The sequence below is a fragment of the Chaetodon trifascialis genome, chromosome 9 (genome assembly GCF_039877785.1).
Source record: "Chaetodon trifascialis isolate fChaTrf1 chromosome 9, fChaTrf1.hap1, whole genome shotgun sequence".
NCBI classification, from domain to species: domain Eukaryota; kingdom Metazoa; phylum Chordata; class Actinopteri; order Chaetodontiformes; family Chaetodontidae; genus Chaetodon; species Chaetodon trifascialis.
Window position 1 is genome coordinate 1,449,523 of NC_092064.1, and position 24,416 is coordinate 1,473,938.

The 24,416-nt window shown below is 42.9% G+C and overlaps 1 protein-coding gene across 1 annotated transcript in view; it reads right to left on the bottom strand.

Moving 5' to 3' along the window:
• Positions 1-24,416, bottom strand: part of LOC139336480 (Na(+)/H(+) exchange regulatory cofactor NHE-RF3-like) — a 50,880-nt gene that overhangs the window by 18,355 nt on the left and 8,109 nt on the right. The window contains exons 4-5 of the mRNA XM_070970613.1: positions 8,007-8,078; positions 848-977 (exon numbers count right to left, since the gene is read on the bottom strand). Of these exons, the coding sequence (XP_070826714.1) occupies positions 848-977; positions 8,007-8,078 (202 nt within the window). The remainder of the gene's footprint in view (positions 1-847; positions 978-8,006; positions 8,079-24,416) is intronic.

Here is a 24,416-nt window from a genome sequence, read left to right on the forward strand (position 1 = left end):
AGAAGCTGTCGAGTGTCCTCCAGCAGAGACTGCCCTCTCCGTTCCCGTTATATCGGCTTCCTCAGTTGTTACTTCTTTTGTTGTTACTTTTCTAAAATAAACTGTGATTACCGTCTCTGCATCTGAGTCCTGCTTCCAGAGTCCGTAACATTATGTTGTGAATTCTTCACATTCAGAGACATTTCTGTTTCGGGACCATTTTTTTATTTTGAAATTAAGGGCTTGTTTTAGTGAATTCAGTCCAATTTAGTTGCTTTGGTCTGTGATTGGTATTTGTGCTATTACAGTATATCACTTAAATTATTATTACTATAATTATACTAAAACCTATTTTCTAGTGTATCATAAGTTTACATTGTGCTTAGTATGAAAACCTTAAACAATATAAAAACTTGATCCATACTGACCTAAGTTTTGTACATTGGAGACTGAAGCAACGTATGAAAGTCTCACTCTGCTTGGGCCTCATTGTCATTGACAAAGTGAGTTGTTTCTGGATCATATTTATGTTTGTTATAGGATCCTCCAGGTATCTTAAATTAATTTCTCAAAAAGAAAGAAAAAAGATATCTGCTCTCAGACAGGAGCTGGCTCACATCACTCATTTAAAAGAGCTGGCTCATTAAGCCAATTCATTCATGAATGACACATCACTAGTGTTTGATAAGATAAGATAAGATATATATAATGATCATGTAGCACACTCTTAACTAAAACTACTGACAGTTGTATTGTTGGCTTTCTTGTGAACTGCTTAAAGCCCACTAGATCTGTGTGTATTGTCTTCAGAGTGGCTGCAAATGAGTAGTTAATGCCATATCAAACAATGACAGCAGTGTGTTGGTACCTTGCGCTGAGATAGCCATCCCCAGGCCATGCTCTGGGTGTCTGCTGATGTGACATAGTTTGGGTCTGGACCAGTGGGCACCTTTGGAGGCCTTGGCCAGTGTCTGCATGTCCACACCAATAGACACTGCCTGGAGAAGAGAGACACCAGCAGGATTCAGAATCACAATCAGACATACTTTATTGATCCCGGGGGAAATTGGTTTTGTTACAGTGCTCCTTAAAAGAATAGAAGAAATAGAAGAGATTCAACTCATGGAAGAATGAATAAGAGGGACAGCATCCTGCAGAATAGCTCACAGAAGTCAGATTTACGTATCAATTTAATGAAATTTACAACACACAACAATAATTTCCTTGTGAAATCAGAAAAGGGCTCTAAAATTGCTGTACAATGGAAAGGTTGTTTATGAGTGGTGAAAATGCTGTGAACATTGCAATGTTCAATATCCAACCTGTGGAAACACCTATAGATAAATCACATAAAATTAAGTATCTTCACTCTACCATGTTATTTTTGTGTGTTCGAGATGTGCCCAATATTTGTTTGATGCCTGTCCAGTAGGTAACATATTTATATTTAATTTCCATTCATGACCAATTAATTGATAACTAGCTAATAGATGCCTTTTACACCCCAATTTATGAACCCTTTGATAGAAAATCTTAGCTTAAGTTAGTCCTCTTTCAAGACTGATGCAGGTAGCCTATGTGAAATTTAACAACACTCTTTAACTTAGTTCAGATTCAATTAGCACAGATTTGAAGCTTACACTGCCTGCTTTTGCTAGTGCTTTTAGGACTTTTTCAGCTTTATTTCCCAGCTTAAAATATTTGTTAGAAACATAATCAAAAAGTAATCAAATGTAATAAGTTACCTTACTTTGATGAAATAATTTAAAAAGTCAAATTACTTCTTACATTTTTTTTAACTTTACATTTAACATCAGAATCAGAAAGAGAAACAGAATCAGAGTTTATGTAGTATGTATGCACATACAAGGACTTTAACTACAGTTCAAATAGTGAACTCAATGTGTTTGCATGGGAAAGAGAAAAAAGACATACATGAGACAAAAAACACCACTAAGCAATAAGATAAGTAGTGCACCTAAAATAAACAATAAACAATATATACAAAACATTATTTGGCAATAAACAATATATTACAATGATATGTAGTGTGCAGGTATGATAGAAGTTGATAGAAACAGATAGCAACACATTGTGCAGCCTGTTGAACAACATTTAACTTCTAATGCTATCTAATTAACAATGGGCATTCATTCAGAATGTATTTTTAATGTAAGAAGTTCTCTTTGTCAGTGTAACAGCAAGGTTATGATGTTAAGCATAATGTTACCACAGCTGCAAATTACCAATAATGAGCAGTGACTCATTGCATGTCTACACTGACAGCATTTCAGTCATTAGACATAGACATAGACATTCAGTAAACAGCAAGTGTACATCACGGAAAGGGTGATGACACAGGAGGTGGTCAATCCGACACGCACCGACTGAGGTCTTTCAGTGAGGAAGTCAAGCAGCCAGTTACAAAGGGGGATGCTGAAACCCAGGGGTCCCAGTTTGTCTACCAGATGCTGTGGAATGATGGTGTTGAATGCTGAACTGAAGTCCAGAAACAGCATCCGCACATGAGTGTTTTTTTGCTCCAGGTGAGCAAGGATCAGATGGAGAGTGGAGAAGATGATCAAGATGGTGCCACGGACGGCTGCCTCGGTGTGTTGGTGCGCGTTGTTTTGTTTTGTGTGTTAAATCTGTTTTTTGCGATGGTACTTTGGTTCTTTCACCAGAGAAGAGCTCGTGAACATCAGGGGAGCAGAACCAGAGAATTTATTTCCTAATTTTCTGCTCCCAACAGTGGAAATTTTGGACAACCTGGTCAAAGGTGCACTCACCTTTGCTCACGCAGCGAAACGCCGGAGGAGAGGAAAATGGGCTGGCGTGCTCGTGCGCCTTCGCCAGCGTGGACTATGCACAGCATTACTGGGAATATTTCTTTCTAACGTGCGCTCACTGCCGAACAAACTGGAGGAATTGCAACTGCTGTTGGGTAAAAACAGGGATTTCTCTTCATCTGTGGATTTGTGCTTCATTGAGATGTGGCTCTGTGGATTAATACCAGACTCTGCGCTGCAGATGGCTGGTGTTACGGGTGTTATATGTTTTATCCCATTTAACTCATTCATTCATAAGCATCTTCAGTTCAGCAGCGTGGGAACCGTGACATCATTGGGGATTCCCTTTTGCGACAGCTCCTGATTCGGAGATGCCTCCCGACCGTCCCGGACCCGTCCCGGACCCGTCCCGGACCCGTCCCCTCGATGAGTGTACTGACCAATCCCATGGCTCCACCTGGTCTCTCCTCCCTCCATTCATCAGCGCCCTCTCCAATCCGGGCACTAGCACATACTATAAAAAGTGTGTGCCATCGCTGCCGGGGCAGCTGTGATTCTCTTTGAACAGTTCGCCTTGTTGTGCCTCTTCGAAAGACTATTAATATTGCTATTGCTCGTAAGTCCAGTGTAGATCCAGGTTTGTGTTTAGGTCAACTAGTCAGTTCCGTTCGGTTAATTGCACTGAGGCACTAGATTTGGGGAGCTGGGCTATAGTTGGTTTATTTCATTTTTCACACATCACCGTGCACCACACCACAGGCAACTTTTCTGTTAGCACATTAGGTTTATGGGTAGCTGTTCCCATGTATTTTTGTTGAGGTTAGAAACAGTGTAGACAGATAAATTTCTTCTTCAATTTTTCTTTGTATGGTAGTTAGTTTTAGGGTGGATTTGGGGATAGGTGTAGCTGGTTTTTGTTTGTTTTATGATTTGCCGCCACCCGCCACCCTCTCCCTTTGTTATTCCTTGCTTGTGTTTTTTGTGGGTTGATTCACTAAACATTAAACAGCATTTTGCTCTTTAACATCATAGCACCGTGTTGCTTCCCTTTATCCCTAGCCTTTTCCATCAGAGGGTCATAACAGCTGGTTTCCAACTCCACTGCGCGGACAGACACACGGAACTTTCCGGCAAAACTAAAGGTGGAGGAATCTGTTTCTACATCAACAGTGGTTGGTGCAACGACGTGACAGTGATCCAGCAGCACTGTTCTCCTGACCTGGAATCTTTCACCATTAACTGTAAGCCTTTTCATTCACCCTGTGAGTTCGCTTAATTCATTCTGGTCGGCGTTTACATCCTGCCGCAGGCCAGCGTGCAGGACGCACAGCGTACGCTCGCAGACCAGATACTGTGTGTGGAGCAGACCAACCCAGACTCTTAAGTTATTGTCCTTGGCAACTTTAACAAAGGTAACCTCACCCACGAACTCCCTAAATACAGTTTATTAAATGCCCGACCAGAGAGGAGAATATTCTGGATTACTGTTACACCACTGTCAGGGATGCTTATCACGCCGTCCCCCGTGCTGCACTGGGCCACTCTGACCATGTCATGTTCCACCTGATTCCTGCTTACAGGCAGAAGCTAAAGCTCTGCAAACCTGTAGTGAGGACATCAAGGAAGTGTACCAGTGAGGCTGTGGAGGATCTCCAGGTGTGTTTGGACTCTACTGACAGGGATGTGTTCAGGACTGCTACCAACAGTCTGGGTGAGTACACGAAGGCTGTGACATCCTACATCAGCTTCTGTGAGGACTGCTGTTTCCATCACGCACCAGGGTGAGTTACAACAATGACAAACCCTGGTTCACAGCCAAACTCAGACAGCTATGGTTGGCAAAGGAAGAGGCCTACAGGAGTGGGGACAAAGACAGATTCAAAGAGTTGAAGTACAAGTTTAGCAAGGCGGTGAAAGAGGCCACCCACATCAGTTTCCATCCATGAGAGGAATGTCAACAAACTCTTCAGAAAACAGAACCCCCGGAAAGCAGCTGGACCGGATTCTGTCTCCCCATCCACCTTGAAGCACTGCGCTGATGAGCTGTCTCCAGTGTTCACAGACATTTTTAACACCTCACTGGAGACATGTCATGTGCCAGCCTGTTTCAAGTCTTTAACCATCATCGACTTCAGGCCCGTCGCCCTGACCTCTGTGGTCATGAAGTCCTTTGAGCGCCTTGTGCTCTCACACCTCAAGGACATCACTGACCCTCTCCTGGACCCCCTGCAGTTTGCCTATAGAGCCAACAGGTCTGTAGACAATGCAGTCAACTTGGCCCTCCACTTCATCCTCCAGCACCTGGACTCCGCAAGAACCTACACTAGGATCCTGTTTGTGGATTTCAGCTCTGCCTTTAACACCATCATCCCAACTCTGCTTCAGGAGAAGCTCTCCCAGCTGAGCGTGCTTGAGTCCACCTACAGGTGGATTACAGACTTCCTGTCTGACAGGAAACAGTGCTGGGAAAACACATCTCCAACTCAAAGACCATCAGCACCGGATCCCCTCAGGGCTGCGTTCTTTTTCCTCTGCTCTTCTCCCTGTATACAAACAGCTGCACTTCCAGTCACCAGTCCGTCAACCTGCTGAAGTTTGCGGATGACACGACCCTCACTGGACTCATCTCTGATGGCGATGAGTCCGCCTAAAGGTGGGAGGTTGACCATCTGGTGACCTGGTGCAACCAGAACAACCTAGAGCTCAATGCTCTAAAGACAGTGGAGATGGTTGTGGACTACAGGAAAAACTCAGCCTCACCTGCCCCCATCACCCTCTGTGACTCCACTATTGACACTGTGGAGTCCTTTCGCTTCCTGGGAACTATCATCTCCCAGGACCTCAAGTGGGAGCCGAACATCAGCTCCCTCATCAAGAAAGCACAGCAGAGGATGCTGAAGAAATTCAGTCTGCCAAAGACAATGATGGTGCACTTCTAAACAGCCATCATTGAGTCCATCCTCACCTCCTCCATCACCATCTGGTACGCTGCTGCCACCGACAAGGACAATGGCAGACTGCAGCGCATCATTAGGTCTGCAGAGAAGGTGATTGACTGCAATCTCCCGTCTCTCCAGGACCTGTACGCCTCCAGGACCCTGAAGCATGCAGGAAAGATTGTGGCTGATCCCTCTCACCCTGGACACAAACTCTTCGAGACACTCCCCTCTGGCAGGAGGCTGTGGTCCATCAGGACCAAAACCTCACGCCACAAGAACACTTTTTTCCTGTCTGCTGTCAGCCTTATCAACAAGTCCCGGAACCCTCCCAATACTCTTCACACTTCACCTCTGCCTCATCTTGTCACATTGACATTGCCATAACTCTATGCATTACATAAACGCTCAGCTTGGACTTCTTCTGAAAAACAGATTGTGTTTCTGGAGAAAAAAAAAAAAAACAAGACAAAAAAACCCCACAACAGACTTGTGTATATATATGTATTGTTATATTTTGTACTCATTGTTATATTTTTTACTATTGTTATATTTTTTACTTCACTAATATCTTATTTTTACTAGACGTGTCTTGCACCAACTTCACCAAAACAAATTCCTTCATACTTGGTGATAAAATTTTTTCTGATTTCTGATTCTGTAATTGAGTGATGTGATCTGAGTTTTTTTTAGGCACTGGGATGATGGTGGCAGACTTGAAACATGATGGAACTTTGGCTTGATGCAGTGGGTGAGGTGTTAAAAATGTCCGTTAGAACGTAAGCCAGCTGATGTGCACATTCTCTGAGCACCTGCCCAGGTATATTGTCAGGGCCTGGAGCCTTCCTTGAATTGAGTCTCCTCAGAGACCTCTGTGAGTGCCTCTCCATCCTGCTGGGGAACAGCTTTCACTGCAGGAGTGCTGTTCAGAGCATCAAACCTCCCAAAGAAGATGTTGAGATTGCTGAGGAAGTCAGCATCATCATCGTACGCAGGAGGGGCTATCTTGTAATTTGTAATAGCCCGTATGCCTTGCCACATGTTCCTGGTGTTGGAGGCGTCATGGAAAAAATCCTGGATTTTTTGGCTGTGGGCATGCTTTGCTAGTCTGTTGGCACTGTTCAAGTTGACTGTCGCTGTACTCAGTGCCTCCACTTCACCTGACTTGAAGGCTGAGTTCCAAGCCTTTAGCATATTTCGCACATCCACAGTCATCCAGGGTTTTTGGTTGGCCTGGGTGATGATGTTTTTCGTGGTGCTGACATCATCCATGCATTTGTTGATGTAGGCTGACAGACATGGCATTGTCATCAATATTGATGTGATCATTGTAGGAGACAGCTTTCTTAAAAATATCCCAGTCGGTGCATTCAAAACTCAAAACAGTCCTGAAGTGCATCCATAGCCCCCTCAGGCCACACCCTCACCTGCCTCACTGAAGGTTTTTCTCTGATCAGCAGGGGCTTGTATGCAGGAATTAGCATAACTGACAGATGGTCTGAAGAGCCAAGGTGCGGCCAGGGGACTGCTCTGAATGTATCTTTGATGTTTGTGTGGGCCTTGTCTAGTGTCTTCCCTCCCCTGATTGCACAATCCACATGTTGGTGGAAATGTGGGAGAACTGTCTTCATGTCGGCTTGGTTAAAATCCCCAGCAGCAATGAAGAAACCATCAATGTGAGTGGATTGCAACTCACAGATAGTCCGGTAGAGAACATGCATAGCCTCCTATGTGTTAGCGCTGGGGGGCACATCCACAGCAGTGATGCAAACGCCGCCATCATTCCATCTCGAGTCACGTCTGATGGAAGCACCTCTACTCAATCAATCCAGCTGTCTCCACAGGCTGTTATAATGGCTCACACTTCACTCAAGTGAACACAACCTGAAGGGAATCTTTATGACTTCAATCTGTTTTCTTTACATTTTATGCATGTAACTGCAGTGGTTGTGTGTTGGGCATGGGTGACCTCAGTACTGTGTTTGAACGCATCCTGTGATGGAGCTCTGAAGCTCCTGCTGCTTTACTAATGTGCTGCTCACACTACACCTCCTCTGTGGACAGCATGTTAGAATAAACATTATGTTACTAGAAGAAGACTGGCACATCAACAGCAACAACAACAGCCGATGATCATGGCTGCATTCATTGACGTATTCCAGTGTCAGTGCCCTGAAAATCTAACTGAGCCAACATTAAGGACATTGGTGTCACCTGTGCCTGTCCTGCTATGACAAGATATCCTATTTACAATGAAAGTGATAGGAAAGATTATAATGTGAAATTAATCCTAACACAGTACCTGTTCATACTCTTCTCTCCTCATCACCAGCACAAACAGGTATAAGCCGCATGACTGGATTTTCCTCACCACCTGTCAAGTAATTACAGAGAGACACAAGTGATTCATTAATTAAGTTCTATTTAATTTTGATCACTTCTGGTCCTGTTCTTTTAATATGTAGGTCCAACTGAAACTACAAAAAAAAAATCTGTCCTTTACTTTTATCTCTTACTGGTCATAAGGATTAAGACTAGAATAACATAAAGAGAGAAGGGTACATTAAAACCAAAATCATTAGATCAGTCCAGTCTGTTTACTTTTGGATGAATCCCCCTCCTCTTCCAGCAAGCGCTATCAAGGTGCCACCCCTTGGTGAAAGGGCAGCAACTGACAATTTCAGGTGTTTATATGAGAAAAAGGCTCTGATAGAATTATGTTGTCTGTTTTTAGCTCTGCAACTGCTGGCTATTCTATTTCATCCTCCCTGTCTTATGTGTTGCTCTGTTCTGCTCTGTTTATATATTTAGTTATATTTTTAACAATTACTAGTATCGTATGTTTATGTGAGGATCCGCTAGATCTGTCTGATCTCTGTTCCCCTTTTCCCTAGTGTTATGTGTCCGCCTGTCTGTTCCCCTGTCTGTCTCAGCTGGGTGTTTCCCTGCACCCAGCTGACTCCGCCTCTCAGGCAGCGCACCTGGAGCGCATGAGCCTGATTAGAGCCCAGGTATTTAAGAAAGAGGCTGAGCTAGGGTGGTCGCCGGATTATCCTGATCTCTCCCGTGAGTTATCCAGAACCGAGCCCAGTAAGTACCAGTCTTTGCGTAGCTGTGATCTGTTTTTTGCCAGTGTTTTTTTCCCCTTGCCTCACCTGTGCTTTGTCTGTGCAGTGTCTACCAGCCATGTTCAGCCTTTGCCCAGCCTCAGCCTCCCACGTGGAGAAATTGTTTGTTCCACTCATCGAGTGCACCTTTTGTTTCTCCCTCCACTCGTTGAGTGCGCCTTTTGTTTTTTCCCCATTCCCACTCCTTATGAGTGTGCCTTTTGTTTGTTCCCTCTACTCCTTATTTGTTTTTTGTTTGTTTGTTTGTGTGTGTGTGTGTGTGTGTGTGTGTGTGTGTGTGTGTGTGTGTGTGTGCGCACTTACCAACCCAGCTAAGTGTGGACTTGGGTGTCGTCACACATTCACCAACAGTGGACTTGAAAACTAACGGGACATTTTTTAGGTCCCCTCTTGGACATGCCTTAAATCAGTCTAAAATCATGTCTAACATGCTCTGGTAAGGTTTATTAACTTTTTTCCAAGAGGTCCACACTTGGTGTGTGAGTGTTTAAGTACCTACTCATGAGTGCCTCTACTGGTTTGAGCAATGAATTTCAACGACCCATTACACACACGTCGCTTTTCACACTCCTCGAGCTGTTGTTGATATTCATTGTTCAAACCAGTAGAGGCACTCATGAGTAGGTTCTTAAACACTCACACACCCAAGTCCACACTTAGCTGGGTTGGTAAGTGCAGCTTTAATGGATATCTTAGATTTCACTGTATTAAAATAAAGGGTTACTTAGAATGCACCATATAAATGAATGTTTTAGAATCTAAAAAGGAGGGAAAAAAATGAAATAAAATTTTCAGCAGTAAGACACTATTTTAGTTTAAATGAAACACAAAAAATAAATTGATGACAGACTGTACTGAATTTTTTGTTCCCAAAATGCTGGTCCGGCCACATTTCACACATTTATCGCAGGATTTTTTTTTTTTTTTTTAACTTTTTTTTAACCCTAACCCTGTGTGCTCAGTCTAGACTGAGGTGGAATTCAAGGAGTTTAAAGACATTTTGAAATAGTCAAATTAACCAGGATATAAGGACATAAAATGAAAAGACAGTGTTAAGATTAGTTATTGTAAGTTCATCCGATTTTTACTAGACCTAAATAAATACTGTTTCAATCAATTTATTGATGTAATTGTATCCCCAAGGTTCTCAAATAGGTCCACACTTGCACTGTACCAAATGACACTGGTCCCCTGTTATATGGCTCATAATGACACAAGTGCATCATGGAGCAACATTCAAACTCATGCATGAAAAAGGGGAAATTAATATTTCTTTTATATTGATATCCTTTTGGAAACTAAATTAAAAATATATATATATTAGCTTTACTTTTACATTATAAATATATTATTTACAAATTTGCTACTATGCTTTTGTAAAAACACATCAAGGTTTTTCAACCCTAAATAGAAATCAGTCCAAAACTGCTGAATTAACTTTAGAAAAAGTTTATTTAAACCCACACATTTAAGCCCACACATACACTCCTAAACTGAGGGTTTCTCTCTTCATGTTGCTGTACTCCAACGACAGAAATGACTTTCCACATGATAACCAGAGTTTATCACATAAAAAATCTTATATATGATGAGTTCTTTTACATACAGTAAACATTTCAAACATATCAAAAACAGTTACATGAAATAAAATAGAAATAATAAAATAGAAAAATAGAAATAAATTGCTTCAATGTTATGACACAGTGGTGCTATGTTTACATGAATTGCTAATGTTACGACAGATACATTTACATGTGTTACAAATGCCCCATTAACATGAATTACTAGTGCTATGACCCTTACACTGAAGCTCTGTAATGCAAGCTCCCAGTAATTCAGGCACATATCACTGTTATCCAGGTTTTCAAGTGAATAACACTGATGCTCCAAAATGTGAGCTCTCAGAATTCTGGCTGTCAGTACTATTTCTAACTGTTGTAGTTACAGAAATCAATGAGAAAATAATCAATTCCTTCAATGTTATGAAAGAGTAGTGCTATGTTTACATGATGTGCTAATGTTGCAACCCTAACACTGATGCTCCGTTTACATGAATTACCAATGTTGTGACCCTTACACTGATGCTCCGTTTACATGAGTTACCAGAGTGTTGTGACCTTTATACTGATGCTCTGTTTACATGAATTACCAATGTTACGACACTTAACACTGAGGCTCCATAATGCGAGCTCCCAGCATTCAGGCACATATCACTGATACCCCACAATGCAAGCTCCCAGTATTCAGGCACATATCACTGATATTTCATATTGGAAGCTCCCAGTATTCAGGCACATGTCATTGATACCCCACAATGCACGCTCGCAGTATTCAGGTGAATAACACTGATGCTCCATAATGTGAGCTCTCAGAGTTCTGGCTGTCAGTATTATTGATCTTCATAGTTATTGGCACAAATTCCTCTTGATACTTGATATTTTGTTATGCACAAAATATTTCACTGCTTTCCAGTATCTTCCATTGTCCCTTAGAATGGGATTTTCATCCAAGCATCTTAGACAATCAACCTTTCCAGGATTCTTCATTTTCATCAGGAAGTCTTTGAAATAGTGTTCAATTATTTTTCTCTCGCTTGGGGTGCATGGATTTCCCTATAAATACATGAAGAAATTCATTAAGTGAAGAAATTGTTCAATGAAAATCACCGCCATCAATTCTTATCAATAAATATCAAGGTGACGATATTCGAGTCAGTGGAATCACGTACCCTTTTTGCCTGAAGTGCAGTAATGATTTTATGTCCACAGTTGCCTTTCTGGAAGTGGAAGTCCCTTCTTCAGGATCTTCTTCTTCTTCTTCTTCTTCTTCTTCTTCTTCTTCTTCTTCTTCTGAGTTTCCTGAAATCACATAGATGGCAATATAATCAGAGTGACAGATTTTTTGTTATGATTGATTAAATACATGTAGTGGAAAGTCTTACCATTTTGACTAATGGCATTATCTGCATCCAAGATTAACTCATCTTCAGCTGCAACAAAATGTTGTAATATAAAATGAAAACTTCTTACAAATTAAAAGTATCTTTGCACTTAAACCTGTTTCTCCATGGCCTGTAATGAAACACATAGCATAGCTTGTTAGTTACTTTACAAATAATAACAGAATTGTGAAATTTGCTACTAGCTTATCATAGGCATGTTTCACCAACTCTGTTTATGTAATTGAAATTCTAATTACCATCACATACATAGACTGTTTCTCTTTTTGGTGGGAGAAGAGGAATCCATCAGGTCACTGCCAGTAATCTCTGGCTGATCATTCTTTTGTTGTTGGGGATTACTGCTTACTGCTACTTCTGCTTGTTGTTCTTCGTCTGACATTTCCAGGAAAAGGGACATCTGTTGCTCAGTTGTCTGAAATAGAGAACCGTCAGTTATTTGCTTTTATGAAAATATCAAGTGTTATCAAACCGTGCCCCAACACCTACTTGAAAATACTTACTTTATATGTATTCTCATTGTCCAAATTGCTGGTGGTTCCAGTGCAATCAGACTGACGTCTGAAACCTGTAAATACATACAAGATTTGGCACACCCACAGAATTATTTTAAGGGTACAGTTTTTCAATGTTTCATATCTTCAAAAAGGGTGCTCTCAACTGACAAGAAAATTAAGAAAAATTAGAATTACCACAATGTCAATTATGTCTAAACTATTTCTGGGCTGCACCTGGCAACATGTAATATGTATAGATATAACTATGTACAGACTGTCGTAATAGATGTGTCCTAATTCATTATCAACTCAACTGAGATCTTTAATGCACATACATACAGTATTTACTAGAGAACCTTACATTTCATTCTGATAACGTACCTTTCTCCACACTGATGAGTTTTTTCTGAAATGTGTCCTTATCTTTCTGAGAAGCAATGAAGTGCAAGGCTTCCTTTTCAGGACAAATTCTTCTGGGTCTCATCTCAAAAAACGTAGATAAATCTCTTCAGGGCTTTGTTGTCCTCGTTCGAGTGATGAACAATTCCAAAAGTCAGAAAAGACTGGTATAAACCCTCTGTACAAAGCTCAGTATAATCCTGGATCTTTCTGGACCCTCATTGGTTCTTGCTAACTGTTGTTGGCACAGTAATGTAAATGTTCTCAGATAATGAAGACAATAGCTTGCATACCTGTGAAAGAGGCGTGTACGAAGAATGTTGCTTTGACCTTTGAATTGTAACAGAAAAAGGATTGCACAGACTCCCTTTTTTGTTGAAGAGAATGATACTGGGCCCATGTGGAGCAATGCTCACACTTCCTCCTGGAAATATTCATTAGGATAGCAAAAGACAGAAAATCTAATCATTGTCAACAAATTGTTATATGCCAAAGTTTGACAGAAGAAGACAAAAGAAGACAAAAAGATCTTCCTTTGTCTGCAAAAACTCCAGGAATACACATTTCTTTATCATGAGATACTGGCTCTACTACAGTTTTTACTTAACATCTGTATTTTCTCATGACCACAAAGACACTTAAATTGAACATTAAATAAAGTTTTTTTTATTAGTATACACTGCATCACATAATGACTGATATGGAGTCTTAGACTGGGAGAAAACATATTTCAAGACTGTCAGAAGGTGCAGCATCATAACAATGGATCTGAAAGTTTGCATAAAGTGGACGACACATGCATTAAGGTTACACTGTTACTCACCATGAATTAATGAAAAATATGGTTGGTTCTGGAAAGGTTACTGCAAGCTAATATGACTTTGGCACTGTCTAAGAGTTAGAATTAGAATTAGTCATGGCCATGTTTTAATCCACCTTTATGTCCATTTCTGCTGAGTTTCAGCAGAAATGGACATATATGTGTCTTCTCAAATATGATGTTATACTACAGTGATACTTTTCATGACCATGCATGCTTAGGGGGCATCTGCGTCATGTCTAGGACCATTCATTTTCATTTGGATAATTCTGGCTACATCAGTTCCAAAAAGGTTCAGTTGCACAAACCTGGGCTTATACTATTCAAAGCCATTTTTATGAATACTTGACATATTACTACTACTTTATTGCTGCTTCTATTCAATTATTTTCAGAAAGAGTAATACATTTAAGAAAAAAAAAAGTTCTCTACACTGAAGTAGTGACATGACCAGGCCCCATGTGCTTCACAGATCCCAGCTCTGAGGTAACTCAAAGTGTTGTTTTTGAGAAGTGAGTGACTTGGGGTGGGTGAGGGGAGTGAATCAGATCCAGGCAATCTATGACAAACTGTGTCCATGCCTCTCTCTCTGCAGAGTGGGGGATGGTTTCCAGGTGCTGACGATGGTCATTAGGCCACAATGGGCTTGAAGCTTGCTAAACAAGTTGCAAAGATGTTCAAGTGAAGGAAACTGTAATTTACCCTGGCTGAATGTTCATAGTAATACTATGATACTACAGTAGTGATACTCATGACCATGCTTTCCATGATACAAAGTACATTATCTCTGTTTGAATCTGTTCTCAATTAGAGAGCTGCAGAAAATAAACAAAATAACTCATAGTATAATATATACAGTGGATATAAAAAGTCTACACACCCCTGTTCAAATGCCAGGTTTTCGTGATGTAAAAAAATGACAGTAAGACATATAATTTCACAACTTTTTCCACCTTTAATCTGACCTGACCTCACTTGTACAATGCAAGTGAAAAACAAACTGAAACCTTTAAAGGGGAAAAATATAAAATAAAAAACTTAAAATAACCTGGTTGCATAAATATGCACACCCTTAAACTAATACTTTGTTGCAGCACCTTTGGCTTTTATTACAGCACTCAGTCTTTTTGGGTAAGAGCCTACCAGCGTGGCACATCTTGATGTGGCAATATTTGCCCACTCTTCTTTGCAAAACTGCTCCAAATCTGACAAATTGTGAGGGCATCTCCTGTGCACAGCCCTCTTCAGATCACCCCACAGATGTTCGATGGGATTCAGGTCTGGACTCTGGCTGGGCCATTCCAAAGCCTCAATCTTATTCCGGTGAAGCCATTCTTTTGTTGATTTAGATGTGTGCTTTGGGTCATTGTCGTGCTGAAAGATGAAGTTCCTCTTCATCTTCAGCTTTCTAACAGAAGGCCGAAGGTTTTGTGCCAACACTGACTGGTATTTGGAACTGTTCATAATTCCCTCCACCCTGACTAAGGCCCCAGTTCCAGCTGAAGAAAAACAGCCCCAAAGCATGATGCTGCCACCACCATGCTTCACTGTAGGTATGGTGTTATTTAGGTGATGTGCAGTGTTGTATTTGCGCCAAACATACCGTTTGGAATTATGTCCAAAAAGTTCAACCTTGGTTTCATCAGACCATAACACATTGTCCCACATGCGTTTGGGAGATTTCAGATGTCTTTTTGCAAAATGAAGCCGGGCTTGGATGTTCTTCTTTGTAAGATAAGGCTTCCATCTTGCCACCCTACCCCATAGCCCAGACATATGAAGAAGACGGGAGATTGTTGTCACATGTACTACACAGCCAGTACTTGCCAGAAATTCCTGCAGCTCCTTCAGTGTTGCTGTCAGCCTTTTGGTAGCCTCCCTGACTAGTTTTCTTCTCGTCTTATCATCAATTTTGGACGGACGTCCTGTTCTTGGTAATGTCACTGTTGTGCCATATTTTCTCCACTTGATGATGACAGTCTTCACTGTGTTCCATGGTATGTTTAATTCCTTGGAAATTCTTTTGTAGTCTTCACCTGACTGATATCTTTGAATAATGAGATCCCTCTGATGCTTTGGAAGCTCCCTGCGGACCATGGCTTGTGCTGGAAGATGTGGCTACAAAAATGTGAGGAAAAGCCTACTAGAACAGCTGAACCTTATTTGGGGTTGATCAGAGGCACTTTAATTGGCGACAGGTGTGTGCTGATGCTTTGACATAAGTTAGAATGTAATTGGTAAAATCTGAACACAGCCACATCCCCAGTTATAAAAGGGTGTGTACACTTATGCAACCACATTATCTCAGTTGTTTATTTTTACTTCACCCCCTTGAAAGATTTCTGTTTGTTTTTCACTTGCATTGTACAGGTTATAGGTCAGATTAAAGGTGGAAAAAGTTGTGAAATTATATGTCTTGCTGTCATTTTTTTTTACATCATGAAAACCTGGAATGTGAACAGGGGTGTGTAGACTTTTTATATCCACTGTAAGTTGATAGCATTTTTTCAGAAGGTCTTGAAGAAAGTCGTGGAGTGCTTGCATTGGTGCACTAGTCTATACTGGTTTTACAAAACCTTTATGGATATTTTAGCATTTTTCCACACAACTGAGCATCTAATGATTGTCATTTTATACTATATGAAGAACAGGTCTGGATCTTGTTACACTGATTCTTAAAAGGTGTAGGTAACTATTGGAGATTAACTTCACTATTCAGGTTAAAGAAGAAAGACAAAAACAAGTTGCTCAATTGAAGGAAACTGTAATTATCATATCCAAAGCCAGATTTACCCTGGCAGAATATTCATAGCAAAGTGCCTATTCCACACCAATAGCTTGAAGGACCACGTCTGACATGTTGACATATGTTAGGGGATATTGCTGCACATTGTAGCTTTACTGTCTTTAGTCTCATGAAGTGAGTGAAAAACAAGGGCAATGGCTTGTGTTTAAATCTTTCATTTTGATTGCAGTGTGAGTGTGTGAATGTGAAGAATGTGAGAATGTGAATGTGAGTGTCGTTTCACACCATTTAACTGGGGACCTGTACCATTTTGTTCTTTACTATACAAGTGTGGACGTTTTTTTGTTCAGTTCCAAATAAATGTTTGACACACTTGAAGACTGATAATGAACATGTCTATTTTGATAGATTATAGTGGATAATTACAAATAATAATTCCTAAACTAGATAATGGTATTTACTCTGATCTAATTTACACAACACATTACAACTGTCGTCCTCACCAGTGTAGCGTAAAACAAAATTTCTGGTATATTTGCGAATCAAACTTGATCTTTAGACCATCTGTGTCTATTTTAAAATGTACATTTTGAAAGAAACAAAGAAAGTGTTTGCAGTAAACCAACACTCATTAAGTGAATGAATGGATACAGACAGTCACACTGTAGTCTATGGAGGTCCACTCTTTGATAGGTAGACATCGCCAAGTCCCCTCTTAGCTTCTTCTTTAAAAAAAAATAAAAATTGACATTTGAAGTAATATTATGGTAAAAGACCTTAAAACTAAGTGTAGCATTTTAGTTTTGTATTTTTAAAATGACCAGAAACACCAGTTCCCACTTCCCAGGTGCTCGGCGACAGTCCCCTGTTCACGAGGTACGCGTGTATGTGTGTGTGTGTGTGTGTGTGTGTGTGTGTGTGTGTGTGTGTGTGTGTGTGTGTGTGTGTGTGTGTGTGTGTGTGTGTGTGTTTTGTTATCTTTGCTGTTTATAAATTTGGTTTGCTTTTCCTACTCTTGTCTCCTGGTCTCTACATTGAGTCCAGTAACTGCTATTTTTGGGTGGGGGTGGGAATTTTATGTCTGTCCTGATGTACATATCTGTGATAATGTGATCTTGTGTGTTTACCTTTTGTCATGCTTCACTAATGTTTAGAACAATCCTGTGATTGATCCTGTGAATCACAACAATGTGACTGACAAAAAAATGATTGACAGGTGCTGTTTTTTTTTTTATTTTATTTTTTCTGTTTGATTACATTCTGTGTTGTTAGATTTAAATTGTTCATTAAAAATATTGTGTTCTAAATTAAAATCTTAGAACCTCGTTACATTATCTATTCCATTTCTTATTTACAATATAAGTAGACTTTTGAACTACTTTTCAGTGACAACACAATTAGTTTATTTTTTTCTGTGATATTTACAAAGATACAATATGAATATTTCTACTTACAAGTGGGCATTCTTAAAATGTACAACTATTTACAAGAGATCAGCAGAAATGACTATTTACAGAGATTTGCAGATTTACAGAGAACATATATACAGTTGAGGCTGAGCAGGAGTCCCTCGTGGTGCTGCAAGATTATTGAAGCAAACAGTTTCCTGTTCTGATAACAGTGACCATCAGGACCGCTTGGAGGCTTGATCCTCACATGGCAGCCGTCGATTGCTCCAGCAGCTTTTCGAAAAGCTCTGTGTCTTGCCAGCTCTGCAAACCCCTGAATTACTGCCGCCAGGTCTTCTGTGGTCTTGGGGAGGTACATGACCCTGTGGCGAATGGCCACCACCTCCTCAGTAACTTGATGGACAATGCGGTGAACAGTGGAGCGAGGCATCCCAAACACCCTTGCCACCACAACTGGAGGATGTCCCGCTCGCAAGCCAGAAGAGACAGACCAAGGTCTCTGTTGTGGCACCCCATCCGTGTCGCCTTTCCTGGTGGAGAAGCTCCAGCAGCACTGCCAGGGACTCTCTGCTCAGCCTAAAATCTCGTCTGGTGTCATGATCGTTGAAAAATAATAGCAGAACTGGAACACTGATGTTTATGCAGCAGTACATTGCCCTTGCCTGGATGGAGAAAGGAGGGTAAGAACAGGAGTATTAAACAAGAGCAACTGAATTTTAGTTGATATGGCAACTCTAGTGAATGTTAAAGCTTAGACCAAAAATGCTTCATTTCTCCATCTATTACACTTTGGCTTCTCAATATGGTTCTGATATTTAATAACACAACATTTTAATAGGCTATTGAATTAAGTCAGGGTTATTTACAGGGTTCGTACACATTTAACTATTCAATTCAAGCACTTTTCAGATCTTGAAAACATAGCATTAAAATTACAGCATACAGAAGTATCAAGACTCATGGTTAAATGACATATATGTCAGTCCATAGTTTTTATGGCAAGCGTTTCTCACTAAACGGTATCGTTTATTAATGGGTAATGTATGAACATTAATATGGGTTAAAATAGCCGGTTAATGTTACCTCCCGACGGCGCTCTCCCAGCCCGAGATAAACGAGCCGCCGGTGTCGCAAAACCTCTGTCTCCATTGTCGTCTGTCGTCTGTCTGTCATGCTTCCGTCGTCTGTCGGTTATGTTTCTGTTGTGTCGTTTGTCGTCTGTTAAATTTTTGTCTCTGAACGTGTGTTTTTCCCGGGTTAGGAGGGAAGAAGTTATGACGTCATGACGCAATCAGGAAATGCTCCGAAGACTAGACCGTCCCATTTACCGATGGTTGATGCGGCCGACGGAGGAGCCTCCGCGTCCTCCGTGGGCCGCGTAGGAAGGGTCCTCTGAAGGATGCAGCCCCTGAATTGGGACACAGCCATAGTCCTTAAAATGCACCCTGTTTGTGCTCACGGCTGGTGATCTTTGCAGTGGTTTGCAGCACCAATGCACTCGCACTCGATGCAAGATGGTGCTGTGTTAGGTGGCCACCTGTTGCAGTAGCTAGGTCGTTTTTGTTAATTTAGTATGTTTTTTCTGTTCTTATTTAATTCTATCTCTTAATTGTGCTTTTGGTAACCGTATTGCAGTATTTGATGTTTCTTGCAGTGCAGTTTTATAACTTTTTTGTTGGCCCTCCTGTTACTTTTTGCACTCTTTGTAATAGAGGGCCGTACAGAGAGGAGTTGGGGCATTGTCTACACATGTGAGCAGCTGATCGCATTATGTAAACCCACGTTGGCGCCTGGAGAGAGGTTTGTAGTCCCGGACGAGTTGAAGAGGTGACGTCAGGGCTGCAGAGCCAGCGCCAAATGGAGGGCCAAGGCAGAGGCAACACCACATTGGACCTACTGTATGCTAATACAAAGGATGCATACAGTGCCACAGCCCTTACCCCCCTTGGATCACAGCTTGGTGTTGTTAACACCCCAGTATGTCCCTCTTTTCCAGAGGCAGCCTGTATCCATGAGGACAGTGAGGAGGTGGACTCAGGAGGTTAACAAGTCACTGCAGGACTGCTTTGTGACAACAGACTGGAATGTATTGTGTGGGCCAAAAAGACTGCTGAGAGGATCACCAGGACTCCACTACCCTCTCTGCAGAGCATTTACCACCTCAGGGTCCACAAGAGAGCTGCCTCCATCCTGAAAGACCCCACCCACCCCCAGCACGGACTGTTTACACTTCTGCCCACAGGCCGGAGGTACAGAAGTGTGAAATGCAGGACGTCCAGATTAACTCTTTCTTTCCCGCAGCCATCAGACTCCTTAACAGATAACTGGACGACCTCATTCATTCAGCTGCATTCATAACTGCACTGTACCTCACACTTAACTCTCCACTGTGTACTATACTGTTTTTTTTACAGTTTAGTTCTACCATTTTTGGACTGCACACTTACTGTTTAATTGCACACTTAGTGTTTAATGTTTACTTACTGTTTAATGTTTACCTTTACCAATTTGCACATACTACTGCAATTGCAATTCTGTTCATTTATCTCGGATTTGTTTATTTATTTGTCTTTGTTTCTTTAATTTGCTTTTTGTTTGATATTGTTGCTTCTTATATATCTTTTTTTATCCTGGCATTCTCGTGGATGGCAAAGTAAGAATTTCATTGCACAAGGAAACTTGTTTCTTGCTGTGCATTTGACAATAAAACACTTTGACTTTGACTTGACATGGGGAGGACATCAACAGCCTGACAGAGTATATCACAGAGTAGATCAAATTCTATGAGCAGTCCTTACTTCCAACCCAGACTGTACGCTGCTTTTCCAACAACAAGCCCTGGATCACCAGTGAACTGAGAAGTTTGGTAAACAGGAAGAAACAAGCTTTGAGGACAAAAACAACTAAGGAGTGTTCAGCATGAGCTGAGGGAGAAGCTGAGGCAGAGCAGAGATGCCTACAGGAGGAAGCTGGAGGCCAAACTCCAGCAGAGTAGAGTGAAGGATGTGTGCACAGGAATGGAGATGATCACAGGGCTCAAGGCAAGAGACAGACCAGCAGCCGGCAAGTCTTGAGAGGACCAATGAACTAAAACACTTTTTCAACAGGTTTAGCTCACAGCTAGGAGTGGCCTTGCCTTCCCCTGCCCCTTCACACCTCACCATTGTCTACAATGGCCTCCATAACCCCCCTCTGCCCAAGCTTTCTCTCTTTAACCCTTAACTCCCCCTGGTGATCTCTCCCTTGGACTCAACTCCAACATCCCCCACCATCCCCCACAGCACCTCCTCCACTGGCACTATCCCCTGCCTGACTGCGTGCCAGGTAAGAAGACAGCTGGAGTTGCTGTACCTGGGCAAGGCTGCTGGCCCCGATGGCATTAGTTTCAGAGTCCTGAGGCCAGCTGATCCTGAGACACCTCTTCAACCTAAGCCTGAGTCTGTAGAGAATCCCGGTGCTGTGGAAGATATCCTGCGTGGTTGCTGTTTCCTGAAGAAGAAGTCTCTATCTGGCCCTTACATCATTCATGATAAAGGTGCTGGATAGGCTGGTTCTGGCCCACCTCCAAAGTGGAATCATCACTGGACCCTTTACAGTTCACCTATCAACCCCATTTGGACGTGGGTGACGCTATCATACACCTGCTGCAATGTGCTCACTCTCACCTGGATTGCAGCGGCAGCACTGTGAGGATCACTTTCTTTGATTTCTCCTGTGCATTTAACACCATTCAGCCGCTGCTCCGTGATGAAAAGCTGCATGTGATGGGAAACAATGTGTCCACAATCTCCTGGATTACTGACTACCTGACAAATAGACCACAGTGTGTTTGACTAAGCAATGCTCTGTCTGAGAGCGTGGAAAGTAGCACCACGGGGGACTGTTTTGTCTCCTTTTCTCTTGACCTTGTACACCTCAGACTTCCAGTACAACTGCTCATTGTGCCCTAAAGAAGGTCTCGGACAACTCAACGATAGTGGGTTGTATAAAGGATGGATGAGAGGAGGAATACAGAGCAGTGGTGGATGATTTTGTGGAGTGGTCTGGTGAAAATCACCTGCTGTTTAACGTGGCCAAGACCAAGGAGCTGGTGGTTGATTTCAGAAGGAATAAGGTGACCACACAACCACTGTGTATTCTGGGGGACAATTGGAGGGACAAGAAGAAGAAGCAGAAGAAGAAGAATCGGAGGGACAATCCCCTTTATTCATCACACAATTTTACATGCTCATGCACACAAACGCCATGCAATTGGTGAAACTTGTCCTTTGCATTTATCCCATTCTGTTCGTCCTTCCTCCATGGCAGAACAGGAGCGGTGGGCTGCCATCCAACCGGTGCCTGGGGACCCAGTTCCTGTTCGTCACCATTGGTCAGGTGATCTTCTTGCATGTTTTTTTTAATGGGGTTTTTTTTAAAGAGGAAACCCCAGGTGAACACGGGGAGAACATGCAAACTCCACACAGAAAGGCCCCTTTCCTCGAGCAGCAGGCACTGAAGGCATGGTGATGGACACGCCCCCGCCGACCACAGCGGGAACTGAACCCGGGACCTTCTAGCTGTGAGGCGACAGTGTTGCCTCCGTGCCACCAAATGTCACAGTGGTGGAGAATTACAAATACCTGCACCTTGACAACAGACTGAACTGGAAAACTAACACCAACGCTGTTTACAAGAAGGGGATGAGCAGACCCTATTTCCTGAGGAGGCTCAGATCATTCAATGTGTGCAGCAAGATGTTGGAGATCTTCTACCAGTCTGTTGTTGGTAGTGCACTCTTTGCTGCAGCATCAGAGCCAGCGACACCAACAAACTGATCAGGAAGGCCGGCTCCATCATTGGCTGCAAGTTAGACACCTTTGAGGTGGTGGTGGAGAGGAGGACACTGACAGACTGTTATCCATCATGGATAACTCTGAACATCCTCTTTACCACCTTATGGACAGACAGCGGAGCTCCTTCGTGAGAAGATCCCTCACCAGGATCAATGGTCGCAAAGCTGCAGGTCCTGACATCATTCCTGGTCATGTGCTTAAGGACTGTGCAGAGGAGCTCACAGATCTTCAACACCTCCCTGAGCCAAGCCGCTGTCCCCACCTGCTTCAAAAGTACCACCATCGTCCCTGTTCCAAAGAAGACTTCTCCATCCTGCTTTAACGACTACCACCCTGTGGCACTGACCCCCATCATCATGAAGTGCTTCGGCATCACATCAAATCTGTCCTCCCTCCCTCCTTGGACCCCTACCAATTTGCATATCGGGCCAACCGGTCCACTGATGATGCAATCTCCACCACCCTCCACTCAGCTCTCACCCATCTGGACAATAAGGACTCATACGTGAGGATACTGTTCTTCGACTTTAGTTTAGCTTTCAACACAATCATCCCCCAGCAGCTGATGCAGAAACTGGACTGTCGAGGACTAAACACATCCAGCACCATCATGCTGAACACAGGGGCCCCCCAAAGATGCGTGCTCAGCCCCCTCCTCTTCACCCTGCTGACCCACGACTGCACGCCAACACACAACACCAACCTCTTCGTCAAATTTGTGGACGACATTTGTGGTGGGGCTCATCAATGACAACGATGAGTCAAACTCCAGGGACGAGGTGAGCCAACTGGTCGCATGGTGCAGAGACAACAATCCCTCTCTCAATGTGGAGAAGATGAAGGTTATTGTTGTCGACTTCCAGAAAGCCTCCATCCAGCACGCCCCACTGACCATCAACAATGCTGCTGTGGAGAGAGTGAGCAGCACAAAGTTCCTGGGTGTGCACCTCACTGAGGACCTCTCCTGGAGAAGCAACACCTCTTCACTGGCCAGGAAAGCTCAGCAGCGCCTCTACTTCCTCCGCAGACTGAAAAGAGCCAGAGCACCAGTCCCCATCATGTACACCTTCTACCGTGGAACCACCGAGAGCATCCTGACCAGCTCCATCACTGTGTGGTACGGCGGCTGCACTGTATCTTGCCGGAAGACCCTGCAGCGCATAGTAAGAGCAGCTGAGAGGATCATTGGTGCCCCCCACCCCTCCCCTTCCCTCCCTCCAGGACATTTACAGCACACGCCTGGCCTGCAAAGCGCTCAGTATTGTGGGTGACCACCCATCCCCCACTGCCTCTTCAGCCTCCTGCCCTCTGGGAGGAGAATGAGGAGGGCCAGAAACAGCAGACTGAGAGACAGCTTCATTCACCAGGCCATCAGGATGCTGAGCTCCCTCCCAGCTCTTCTCCCCCTTCCTTCCCTGCCCTCTGCCCCCACAAACTCTGGACACTGACCCCCCACCCCCCACTCCCACCCCACCACCATCCATCCATCCATCCATCCATGCATCCATCCATGCATCCATTTTCTATACCGCCTATCCCTCCAGCCAGGGGGGCTGGAGCCTATCCTAGCTTCAACAGGCGAGAGGCGGGGTAAACCCTGAACCAGTCACCAGCCAACATGCAAGGACAGACAACCAACCAATTTAGAGTCACCAATCAACCTAATGAGCATGTTTTTGGTCTGTGGGAGGAAGCCAGAGTACCCGGAGAGAGCCCACGCATGCACGGAAAAAACATGCAAGCTTCACACAGAAGGGGCCCGTCCAGGGATCGAACCAGCAACCTTCTTGCTGTGAGGCACGTGCACTACCTGCTTGCACCACCGTGCCGCCACCCCACCACCACCACCACCACCACCACCGTTCATTTCTTTTTGAAATACATTCCACCATGTTTGTACTGTTTATATTTTGCCATAT